Here is a 12751-nt window from a genome sequence, read left to right on the forward strand (position 1 = left end):
TCAGGGGCTCTCCATTGTTTTCATGTCATTGAGTAAATTCTTAACATGGCCCAGAAAACTTTGCAGGATCTCACCACAGCAGCTCCATCTGCCCCATTCCCTTGTCCTTTATTCTCTAGACTTGAGCCACGGTGAACTGTAAGTTCTTTTAGTAGATGTTCCCCATTATTACCATAAAATATCCTAATGCCCCAAACAACTAAAACTCACTGTCCTCAAGTGGAAGATTCAAACATTTAGCTTCTACAAGTTGAACTGTGTGCTCACTAAGAGTCCAGTGTGTTTGAAAATCTATTTATGTGAGTTATAATTTTAGTAACAGAATTTAATCTAATATTGCATTAACCACTGAAATGGCAGAAAAGGGTTGTTGTTTCTATGACAGCTATGATGGTTTTAGTAAAGGTGAGACAATAAAAACATTTATTAGGTGTAAGTAGTCAATTTATAAAAATTAGTAAATTATAATAAAAATCGAGAAAATTTCTGGCCTCAGGTAACTTTCTTTTTCTTTTTTTTAAATTTTATTTATTTGACAGATAGAGTTAGACAGTGAGAGAGAGAGAGAGAGAGAGAGAGAGAGAGAGAAAGGTCTTCCCTCCATTGGTTCACCCCTCAAATGGCCGTCACGGCCAGCACCAGGAGCCAAGAGCCAGGTGCTTCCTCCTGGTATCCCATGCAGGTGCAGGAGCCCAAGCACTTGAGCCATCCTCCACTGCCCTCCCGGGCCACAGCAGAGAGCTGGACTGGAAGAGGAGCAACTAGGACTAGAACCCAGCACCCATATGGGATGCTGGCGCCGCAGGCAGAGGATTAACCAAGCGAGCCACAGCGCCAGCCTCCTCGGGTAACTTTCTAAGTGTTTGTGTTGCTGCCTGCCTTTACAGAGAGTGACTGTAGAAATAGCAGACCCTGTATTAACATAAGAAAGGCATGGGGAACTATCAGTGAACCCCAAATCAAAGATGAACTCTTGTCTTTAGGTTAAAAAATTAGCAAATATGAATGTTTGCTTTAAGCTAAAATAAAAATCTTAGGCCATGTATGAATCAAATTTGATAATTTCCCTATTTGACTAAATTTGGACTCACTGATTTGAGTTCCAATTGTGTTGCATAAGACAATTTCTCCTCTACTCGCAGTTCCCCAACTATATCATCTTGGATGCTTGTACATTCAGGTGTGCTGTTCCCTCTGTGTGGCATGTCCTTCTCACCTTGCAAGTATGGCGTATTTCTACCTCTAAACACAGCATGAGGCCTCTGCCAAAGGAAAGGCCTCTTCAATTCTCCCTGTTTCTTTGAGCTACTTCTACTACCCTCATTAAGATGTTCCATCAAGGCCGGCACCGTGGCTCACTTGGTTAATCCTCTGCCTGTGGCGCCAGCATCCCATATGGGCGCCGGGTTCTAGTCCCGGTTGCTCCTCTTCCAGTCCAGCTCTCTGCTGTGGCCCGGGAAGGCAGTGGAGGATGGCCCAAGTGCTTGGGCTCCTGCACCTGCATGGGATACCAGGAGAAGCACCTGGCTCCTAGCTTCCAATCAGCACAGTGCCAGCCGTGGTGGCCATTTGGGGAGTGAACCAGCAGAAGGAAGATCTTTCTTGCTCTCTCACTGTCTAACTCTGCCTGTCAAATAAAAACAACAAAAAAAAGATGCTCCATCAATCACATATACTATTTTCTGTCTCTCACCGTACTGAAGAACCCAAGGGACAGGGCTGAGATCTGTAAAACTCAGAGTCTCTTGTATTTGGCACAGAAGAGGCAAGTCAGGTGAATCACAAGAGGGAAAGAATAAATAAATGAATGTATGATGCATAAAATCAGGCAACAGAGTGCAATGCAGAGGACGGAGTATTGGAAAGTGGAAAGAAGGGACCAGGAGGAATTTCTGAGGACACCCAGAAAGGGAAGGGCCTTTACCAAAGGAGGCAGGCATTGGGTGGGAAGAGTGGGGCTGGTGTGGGGGATGGGCCCCATGGAGATTAAGGAGCTCATGGAAAACACTGCAGGGCTGGGTGGATGTGGGAGATGAAAATGGCCCCCAGTGTGGGGCACTCACTGGGTCACATGGGCTGGATCTCACCTGAGAGGATAAAGGTGCCACTATCCTTGCCCACTACCTCCAACTGGGAACTGTGGACTGCCTGCCTCTTAGAGTGCTCCAAGACTGGAGGCTCGTAGGGGACGTGCAAGATGAAGTTGAGGAGGCGTAGCTGGCGCATTTCCCAGTACCGCTGTAGCCGCTGTAGACTCTCTTGGGCATGAATTCGTTCAGTCTCACATTGCCAGACCTGGAATAGCTGGGTCTCAGGAACCAGGATTGGGTAATGACTCAGCAGGTATCTTAGGAGCTGGGACTTAGGGAATGGGTCTAAGGCAGAACTTTGGGCCATGGCTTAGGGGAGTGGAGGTCTCAGAGATGAAGGGCAATTGAAACCATCAAGGATTCAAACACAGGTCATCAAGCAGCATCGAACTACTTTGACCCAGGGCCACTGCCTTGAGACCCACTCTTTTGGCAAGGCTCTGGTTGAACCAAAAATACTTCAGTCAGCACAGTGTTCTTCTGAGAGAAAGTGTTAGGAACACCTACCATTGTGTGCCCACATCTTTGAGACTGCCACTCCCTTCTTCCCCAGGGGCCAGGGAGAGTCTGGAACCACCCATCACTCCTTATCCAGAGACTTAAGGAGACAGTTCCTAGGCAGGTTAGCAATCTCAAATCCTCACTCACCCATACGCCAACATCCACCACCCCCTAATCTCAAGGTCCTAGGCTTGTCTCCCTCTTCCCCCTTCTCTACCTCCCTCCCTTCTGTGGGTCCCACCTGGCTGATTCGATCTGCAAACTCCAGCAATGGACAAGAGAGCAGCTGGCCCAGTGTTAGGAGTTCCATACTCTGGAGACTGCCCAAACCTAAGGCTGGAGGTAGAAGAGACAGATCAGAACAACACCTTGTTTGTGACAGAGTCCAGCCCATATTCCAGAGCCTAGCTCCACCCTGAGTCCAGAGCCCAAATCTTGGACCCCGGGCCCAGCCAAGCCTAGCTCAAACTTCAGACTACGGATGTCAGAGCACAACACAGAGCTGAGAACTCAGAATGCAAGGTCCAGAGCATAAGTCAGAGCCCAGAGGTAAGACTCCAGCTCAAGCCCAGTTCCCATCAGGAGACAGGATCCCACATAGAAATGATTAAGATTAGAAATTTTGGGGTTGGCACTGTGGCGTAGAGGGTAAAGCTGTTGCCTGTAGTGCCAATATCCCATATGGGCACCAGTTCGAGTCCCAGCTGCTCCACTTCCAATCCAGCTCTCTGCTATGGCCTGAGAAAGAAGTAGAAGATGGCTCAAGTCCTTGGGCCCCTGCATCCATGTGGGAGACCCAGAAGAAGCTCCTGGCTCCTGGGTTTGGATTGGTGCAGCTCCGGCCATTGCAGCCATCTAGGGAGTGAACCAGTGGATGGAAGACCTTTTTCTCTGTCTTTGCCTCTCCTTCTCTCTCTGTGTAACTCTGACTCTTAAATAAATAAATAAATCTTTTAAATAAATAAATCTTTAAAAAAGAAAAGAAATTTTGATCCTTTGGGCAAAAGGATGCTATGGTATACGGGGAAGAGTGAGGAGCAACCAAGGAAGGAAGGGTTTCCAGCAGGAGCAGCTGGGAATGGAGCTGGTGCACTGTCCTTCCCTTTCCCTTCATCCTGACTCTAGGCCAACCCACCTCGAAAGAGGGACTGGTAGTTGATGTTCTGCAGCTGGAGACTGCTCAGCTTAGTGAGCAATGGCAGGTAGCTGCGAAACTCTTCCAGCATGCGCATGCAGCGCTGCAGTACTGGACTGTGGATCCCCAGGGTTGTGCTCATCCGCGCTGCCTCTGTCAGCCAGCCTTCTGTCTTTTCCTGGGCCATAGCCAAATTGAACTGCAGGGCAAAGGGTTCACTGTCACCTTAAAACCCTGCCTCACCTCCACCTCTGCAGTCCTCCACTCCCAGGCAAGAGCTCCAAGGAAGACCGTCAGTACCTTAGCAAAAGCCATGCACTTCCACTCACTGATGTTCTCAGAGATGACTCGGTAGAGGTGCCAGATGCGTTGCTGCTGCACAATAGGACGGGTCCCACAGAGTGGCAAAGGCAAAGGACTCTCATCCCCTGTGGGACAGAACTGGCTGAGACCTAGGCTTTGTGGGGTGGGGGAATGAGCAATCAAAAACCCAATAATGACAGAAGAGAGGGCTCAGAAAAGTGATGGGGGTGGGATGGGGTTTCAACTTTCTAGTTCAGGGGCCAGCGCTGTGGCCCAACAGGTAAAGTTGCCATCTGTAGCACTGGCATCCCATTTGTGCTCCGGTTCAAGTCCCGGCTACTCCATTTTTGGGAAAGCAGTGAAGGATGGCCCAAGTGCTTGGTCCCCTGCATGTGTATTTTAAAATGCATGAAAAAAAAAAACAGAGTAAATAGCATAAAAAATAGAAGCTTATAAAACAAGCTCCAGGCGCTTTTCCAGAACTTAGAGGAAAAAAAAAAAACATGAGTGATGATGAAGACAAAAGAAATGAAGGGGAAATCCAGTAAATCCAAAATGCATGTAAAAATCCTAGAAGAACTGAGCAGGGGCCGGTACGGTGGCATAGTTAGCTGAGCCTTCACCTGTAGTGCTGGCATCCCATATGGGCACCGGTTCATGTCCTGGCTGCTCCTCTTCTGATCCAGCTCCCTGCTAATGGCCTGGGAAAGCAGTGGGAGATGGCCCAAGTGCTTGGGCCCCTGCACCCATGTGGGAGACCCAGAAGAAGCTCCTGACTACTGGCTTCAGATCAGCCCAGTTCCAGCCACTGTGGCCATCTGAGGAACGAACCAGTGGATGGAAGACCTCTCTGTAACTTTGCCTCTCATATAACTAAGTAAATCTTAAAAAAAAAAAAAAAGAGCAGATATAAAACTCACTATCAAATAATGGCTAAACAGATTACCTACAAAAGAAAAAGAGCAGATTGATTTCAGTGTCATCCAAAATGTTAAGTGTCAGAAGAAAATAATACAATAGAAAAAAAAAATATGTGACTTCAGAATTCAGTATTCAGACAAGATGTGATACAAGGACATTAGAAAGCTGCTCTCAGCGTATAAAGAATTCTAAGATTGTAACACCATTAACTCTGTTCTTACAAAACAAAGTACTCAAAGAAATACTCTAGCCATCTGAATAAGGAATGAAAATATGTACTTTAAAAAACAGTAGTAAGAGATTCCCCAGTGTGCAGCGGCCCTGCTCATGCACTAGGGTAGGGGCGGTTCTTTATAGGATCTGGCCATGCTCTGTGCACTGGGATGCGCCAACTGCCAATGGGAGCTGATGATTACAGCTCTTACTGTGACCTGGGCTACTGGTGCTACACACTCTGTGCTTCCTGGAGATGCAAGCACTTGAGCAAGTATTTGCTGCCTCTAAAGATGCATCAGCAGGAAGTTGAATTAGAAGTGGAGCAGCTGGGCCGGCACCGTAGCTCAACAGGCTAGTCCTCCGCCTTGCGGCGCCGGCACACCGGGTTCTAGTCCCGGTCGGGGCACCGATCCTGTCCCGGTTGCCCCTCTTCCAGGCCAGCTCTCTGCTGTGGCCAGGGAGTGCAGTGGAGGATGGCCCATGTCCTTGGGCCCTGCACCCCATGGGAGACCAGGAGAAGCACCTGGCTCCTGCCATCGGATCAGCGCGGTGCGCCGGCAGCAGCGCACCTACCGCGGCGGCCATTGGAGCAAAAGGAAGCAAAAAGGAAGACCTTTCTGTCTCTCTCTCTCTCACTGTCCACTCTGCCTGTCAAAAAATAAAAAAATTTAAAAAAAAAATTAAAAAAAAAAAAAAAAAAGAAGTGGAGCAGCTGGACCCAAGTCAGCACCCCAGTGCAGGACAGAGGTGTCACAAGTGGTACTTAAACTGTTGTGTCATGTTTTCCCCTTTATACTTCTTTAAGTCAAAAATGTATCTACTTCTTATCTACTTCTTTTGGCCTCCATTAAATTATCTTCCAGTGGGGGGGGGGGGGGGAATGGTAGTAAGTAAACAAAACCAGTAACTCTCATAGGTCAAAATAGTTGTTAACATGGTTATAAAATAAAGCAAATGCAAAACTACTGAGTAAAACAAAAGATACACAGTGGAAAATAAGGAATAGTTATTAATCATTTGGATAGAAAATCCTTGATTATTTAAACAAAAACTGAGGGTTTGTTAGGGAGGTAGGGAAGGAAGAAGGGAGTAATATCAATGCTGCAGGGTTTCCAGGTCCTACCACCAAGTGATCCAACCCCCTTACTCCGCTTTTTCACAAACATAGCCAACCCCTTGCAGGAAAGCTCAAGTCTATAGTCCATGTCACTCAGTGTATGGGCTGAGGGTCTTCTAATACTCTGGCAAAGAAAGACTTCCTGACTTGAGGACAGATCCAGAGTGTCCATCACATCCGGCCATCTGGTCAAATGGCCTTGGGACTGGGGATGTCCACAGGAAGGGATGGTAATGTTGGTAGTGGGCCAAAGGGCAACTCAGAAGTAATGTACTATTCTAAAGGATTGAACAGATGGAATTTGAGAAGGGAAACTGGAGCTTACTCAGTTCTTTATGTGCAGGAAGGAAACCAGCCTAGCTGTGCCACTCTACAGAAGAGCTCAGATCAGCAGTTCTGTCCTGCTCTCTTCCTACAGATGAATGAGGCCCTCAAAGCCTTCTCTCCAGTCCTCACTGACTAGAGACAGTGGCTGCTGGAACATCGGGATCCATTCTTATGTGGAGCCTGCTGCCTAGTGTAGGATTGCATTGAACAGAGCTACACAAAGGCTAAGTTCTACACGAGGGCACCCTTACATTTCTCCTGCATGGCATTTCAACCCCTGATCCCATCACATTCTAATGAAACAGTCAATTATTTGCCTTCCCTTCCACACTGTGAGCCCCTTCTACCTTCATCCTAAGCACAATATCGACATATCCAATATATAAAGATTTTATCCTACAATTTTCATTTTTAAAAGAAACCAACAGAGGCATGGGATCCCTAAGGCTTGCCTAGTCTTGCATGAGACCACAGTTCCAACCCTTATCTCAGTTGGAGAGTCTATCACAGGGTGGTGTGGAGAGGGCAGTGATCTTTAGTACCAGTGAAGGTGGTATAGGTGTAGTGCAGTTCACTGACATGGCTGACTGTGTTCTGGAACTGACGCTCTAGAGAGATGAGCTGGTGCTCAGTGCTCCTCTGTTCTTGTGTAGGGTCCATGAAAGGACCAGACAAAGCTTTTTCAAGCAGGCTTTCCAGTTCTGCTAATGCTGCTGCGATCAGCTTCTGCAGCTTGGGCACAATGGCATGTCGGTTTCTGAGCAGGAACTCCGAGGCCTCACTTTTCTCAGACTGAAAAGTCTCCCATACACTCAGAAGCTGTGGAGAAAGCAGAAGACAGTAGAGTAAATGTGGCTATAAGGACAGGGAGACAGGGATGGGTGGGTGACTCCCTGAATTGCCCTCTCACCGAATTCTCCAATGCCTCATTCTCAGCAGTGAAGAGGCTGAAGTGGATGTGGATGAGTTCGTGGAGTGACCGGATGTATTCCATTCGCTTCTCCAGGCTGACATACTGTTCATTGGCCTCGTTCAACTGCAGGGACTAAGCATGAGACCAGCACCCCAACAACCCAGCATATCTCTTTGGGGCTACCCCTAAAGGGCAGTGCCATCTTTTGGAGTGCCGGGTACAGATCCAGCTGCAGCCTTTTAACCAACTGGGACCAGGTCTCCCTCTGACCTAGTTTTCCTTGAAAATCTAGTACTCAACAACCAGACCGCCACCCTGACAACATGGCAATATATTTCTGTCTGTCACAAACAGCAGAACCACATCTCCCAAAGTAGGCCTCCATCTCTCCTACTACAACAGGTCTCCTCCCCCAACACTCTTCTAAGATGAGGAAATTCAGGGTCATACGAACAGGGCGAGAATTAGGAAGTGCAGATCACTTATATGAGCAGTTTAAGAATGCCAAGCCCTGTTGAGAGCTTGACAGAAACCCAAAGACAGAGTGCTGAACTTCTGGGAAGGATTGGCCCTGGATAAGCTGGGAGGAGTGGATGACAGCCCACCTTCTGGGAGCACTGTGCAATGGCGTGTACGTCGGAGTTGATGATTTGGAAGACCCGTATGAAATCTGTGAGTTCTGTCATTAGCTGCTGACTGCGGCTGCAGCACTCATTCTGCACCTGTGTGAGAATGTCCTTCCTCATGCTCTCTAGCTTGGATTCTGAAAATAGGAGAGTCAGGTGTTAGGGGATATATGAAAAAGAAGGGGTGCTGGGGGCAGTACTGAGGGTCCACAGTGGGAATGGACTGAAAGGGAAGCCAGACCATCAATTTATTCCCTCACGCACCGAATATTTACTTGACCCCCCTGCTCAATGTCCAGCCAGCTGCTATACACTGAGCCTATGCTTTGCACCAGTAGACAAGAGTGAATGGATGAGAAAGTTTCCCAAGCCTCAGAAGCTCACAATATGATGGAGAGGCAGATATACAAATGGACAATCATAAATTCTCTGTGAGTGCCCAGGAGCACTAGAGTTTCCTTAATGAAGGGAGGGGGTGTTATAGGGCTAGGAAAGGCTGCTTCAGAGAGGAAGAGATTGCAGGTGCATATATTGATTGGCTAACACTTCCAGTAGATGAAAAAGTATGTTGGGGGTTGGTATTGTGGCATAATAGGTTAAGCTAGCACTTTCAACATCTACATCGCCCATAAAAGTACTGTATCGAGTCCAGGCTGTCCCACTACTAATCCAACTCCCTGCTAATGCACCTGGGAAATCAGCAGAAGATGGCCCAAATGCTTTGATCTCTGCTACCCACATGGGAGATCCAGATGGAACACCAGACTCCTGACTCCTGACTTCACCCTGGCTCAGCCCTGGCCACTGTGGTCATCTTGGGGAGTGAACAAGTGAATAGAAGATATTCTCTCTCCCTCCCTCCCTCTCTCTCTCTTTCCCATTCAAATAAGTAAAACAAATTATTTTTAAGGTATGTGTAAAGGCATGTAAATGACATGTTCATGAATAGCAGATGCCCTATCAAAGATGAAAGTACTCTGCTCTTGGACCCTTATTGCCTCTGTTGTAGTAGAAGAAGCAACAAGAGGAGATGCCTTCTGTTTCTAATGATTAAAAGACAGAAGCCCTCAAGTGTCTGTGGGGTCTGAAGATAATCCTGGAAGCTGCCGTTAGGGATAGGAGCAACTTTCATTATCTCAGAGGGCAGAAATAATACACATATGATACTTTATCAAACCTAAGATATTATTAATTGTAAGGACACCATTATTTTATATACCACTAAAAAAGAAAAAGGTGATATCATCTAAACTCTAACATGTCATCAAGCATAAGACAGCTCTTAAGTTCAGGGATGTTAATATATGCACAACAAGAGCAAAATACTATACAGAAATATGGTTTAGCACCAAACACAAGAGAGAGTACTTATTACATACCAGACACTATTTTCAGGTATTTTACTTATATTATCACACTTTATCATCACAAATTTCCTTTGAGGTAATCAGTATTATTGTCCTTACTTTTCACAAGCAGGCTAAGACTCAGCTTATATAACTTGATCAACATCATATAGTGGCAAAGCAAGGATGTGAACTTAGGCACTCTGGTTCCACTCCATTTATTTTATTTTTTTAAAAGATTTATTTATTTGAAAGTCAGAATTACACAGTGAGAAGGAGAGGCAGAGAGGGGGAGAAGGGGGGGGGGAGAGAGAGAGAGAGAGAGAGAGAGAGAGAGAGAGAGAGAGAAAGGTCTTCCATCCGCTGGTTCACTCCCCAATTGGCCACAATGGCTGGAGCTGCGCCAATCCGAAGCCAGGAGCCAGGTGCCAGGAGCCTCTTCCGGGTCTCCCACATGGGTGCAGGGGCCCAAAGACTTGGGCCATCTTCCACTGCTTTCCCAGGCCATAGCAGAGAGCTGGATTGGAAGTGGAGCAGCTGGGTTTTGAACCGGCGCCCATATGGGATGCTCGCACTGCAGGCGGCGGCTTTACCCACACTACCCCACAGCACCGGCCCCCCACTCCATTTATTTTGTTATACACATAAACATATATAAAACTATAGAGCTAAACATGAGAGGCTTCAAAAAGTTCAAGGAAAATGGATTTAAAAATGGAAATCTCTGTGTACAATGGGGTATTCAAAAAGTTCATGGAAAGTATGTATTATGAAAAAACTATACATGGAGTTCAAATTTATTTTTGCACTAAGGAAACTTATCCTTTACTTCCATTTTCCATGAACTTTCTCAAGCCTTCCCCTTCCAACACACACAAACAACGTTATATGAAAAGCAAACTGCCTATCCCCTTTTTAGCATCTCTGTAGCTAGAAAGTGCAAACTGGGTATAAGCCTTTCAGAGTGTTGGAGGAAGTGAAAAAGAGGACTTGGTAACAATAGCTGAAACTGAGAAAACCTATGGAGTCTATTGAGATTGAACAGAACCCAAGGATGTGAATTTGTTCTTTTTCAAAATATCCCCCGGCCCACAGCAGTTGCAGTGGTGCTGTTGCAATGGTGCTACTTTTGGACCAGAAACATCAGGCAGGGGAAGGCAGCTAGGAGTGCAACAGCGACACCATATGGCATATACGAGCATTGGCAGGGAAGCTGGAGCTGGCTGGGAAAATACATTGGAGAGGTATTTAGGAAGCAGAATGGAAAGGATTCGGTGATGGATTGGATGTGGTAGGATTAAAGACAGACAGAAATAAAGGATGGCTGCATGTTTCTGGTGAGGCCAAGTCACAGAGTGGATAATCAGGGTATTCATTGTTCAAGGTAGTCCAGGAAGGAAAACAGAGTTGGAGAATAAGAAGATAAAAATTTGATCAGCAATAATATTAAGAGGGACCGGTGCTGTGGTGCAGAGGGTAAAGCTGCCACCCATATGGATGCTGGTTCAAGTCCCAGCTGCTTCACTTTCAACCCAGCTCTCTGCTATGGCCTGTGAAAGCAGTGGAAGATGGCCCAAGTGCATGGGCCCCAGCACCCATGTGGGAGACCCAGAGGACGCTCCAGGCTCCTGGCTTCAGATCAATGCAGCTCTGGCTGTTGTGGCCATTTGGGGAGTGAACCAGTGGATGGAAGACACCTCTCTCTCTCTCTCTCTCTCTCTCCCTCTGCCTCTCTATAATTCTTTCAAATAAACAAATAAATCTTTAAAAAAAAAAGAATAATGAGTAGACTGAAGAAGGTAGGGTAGCAATTAAAAATTAATAAGCATATTCTGCATGCCATACTTAATGTTACAAATACTGCAAATAATAACTCATTTAATCCTCCTTTCTATAGCCCTCGAGTGATTTCCACGTATCATGCCCAGGTTACAAACATGGAAACTGAGGCTCAGAGATCTAAAGTAGCAAAGCAAGTGAAAAACAGAGTCAGGAGTCCAAACTCTGTGCTTTTTTTTTTCTCCACTTCCTCCTCCTAAAGAGACCAATGAGTCCTGGACTAAGGGTCAAGAGGCTAACAAATAAGAAAGACAACACAGCCGGCGCCGCGGCTCACTAGGCTAATCCTCTGCCTTGCGGCGCCGGCACACCGGGTTCTAGTCCCGGTCGGGGCACCGATCCTGTCCTGGTTGCCCCTCTTCCAGGCCAGCTCTCTGCTGTGGCCAGGGAGTGCAGTGGAGGATGGCCCATGTCCTTGGGCCCTGCACCCCATGGGAGACCAGGAGAAGCACCTGGCTCCTGCCATCGGATCGGCGCGGTGCGCCGGCTGCAGCGCGCCTACCGCGGCGGCCATTGGAGGGTGAACCAACGGCAAAGGAAGACCTTTCTCTCTGTTTGTCTCTCTCTCACTGTCCACTCTGCCTGTCAAAAAAAAAAAAAAAAAAGAAAGACAACACAGACTATTGGAATAGCACAAAGATTGCCCAAAACAGGGCCAGAAAGAAAACAGACCAGTCACAGGCCCTCCCTATTCCTGCCCTGCCCGCCTGAACCCCTATGTGGAAGTAGAGAGTTTTAGTGGCCAATAAGACACCTAAGGAGTCCCATGCTTCCATCTGTTGAGGTGCAGTGGCAGGCAGGGAGGGCAAAGCAGACTGACAGTGACTTTCAAGCAAACTCTTTCCAAGCCACAGTTCCAAGTCCTTGCACCTTTGTAAAGAGGAAGCAGGCCTTGGGGCCAAGGGTGTGACAGTATCTGCAAGAGTGGATAATGTTGGTTATTGCCATCTTAAAGGGCTGGGCAATGAAACAGAACAATCTCTCTGTCTCCTAGAAGAACAAATCAACGGATTTCCAATCAATGCCACTGCAAGACTCGCCAAGGCCAGCTCCTAGGCCAAGGCATTTAGCCAGTACACAACAGCATGAGACATCCTTCTTATGTGAAGGGAGAAAGAGAAAAGAGGGGAACAGGCTAGGTTGTGAACCAGATTTCTCAGGGACCCATGGATGCCAATGACTGAACTTTGGCCAGGTGGCAGGCAGGAAATGTCAGGGGAGAGAAACTGAGAGGCATTGAGGCAGAAACAGACAGCAGGGTATGCTTTCCATGTGGAAGGAACTCTGCTAACGGACAGCTTTCAGGATGCCCTTATGCTAACATGAAATATTAGAGTGGAAATCATGCTGTTATATATTTGAACACAAAGAGAGCCAATTCAGAGCTTGCAAGTCCTCTACAGCTCCGAAATGGCAG

At 47.0% G+C, this 12751-nt stretch overlaps 2 protein-coding genes across 3 annotated transcripts in view; one reads left to right on the forward strand and one right to left on the reverse strand.

Annotated features, from left to right (window-relative positions):
• Nucleotides 1-12751, forward strand: part of RRP8 (ribosomal RNA processing 8) — a 73169-nt gene that overhangs the window by 54116 nt on the left and 6302 nt on the right. The gene's annotated exons all lie outside the window — the stretch shown is intronic.
• Nucleotides 1-12751, reverse strand: part of DNHD1 (dynein heavy chain domain 1) — a 72700-nt gene that overhangs the window by 25585 nt on the left and 34364 nt on the right. Inside the window, exons 13-19 of the mRNA XM_062196580.1 lie at nt 8129-8286; nt 7521-7646; nt 7153-7429; nt 4027-4154; nt 3727-3925; nt 2833-2927; nt 2088-2295 (exon numbers count right to left, since the gene is read on the reverse strand). Of these exons, the coding sequence (XP_062052564.1) occupies nt 2088-2295; nt 2833-2927; nt 3727-3925; nt 4027-4154; nt 7153-7429; nt 7521-7646; nt 8129-8286 (1191 nt within the window). The remainder of the gene's footprint in view (nt 1-2087; nt 2296-2832; nt 2928-3726; nt 3926-4026; nt 4155-7152; nt 7430-7520; nt 7647-8128; nt 8287-12751) is intronic.

The sequence above is a fragment of the Lepus europaeus genome, chromosome 7 (genome assembly GCF_033115175.1).
Source record: "Lepus europaeus isolate LE1 chromosome 7, mLepTim1.pri, whole genome shotgun sequence".
In the NCBI taxonomy this organism is placed as follows: domain Eukaryota; kingdom Metazoa; phylum Chordata; class Mammalia; order Lagomorpha; family Leporidae; genus Lepus; species Lepus europaeus.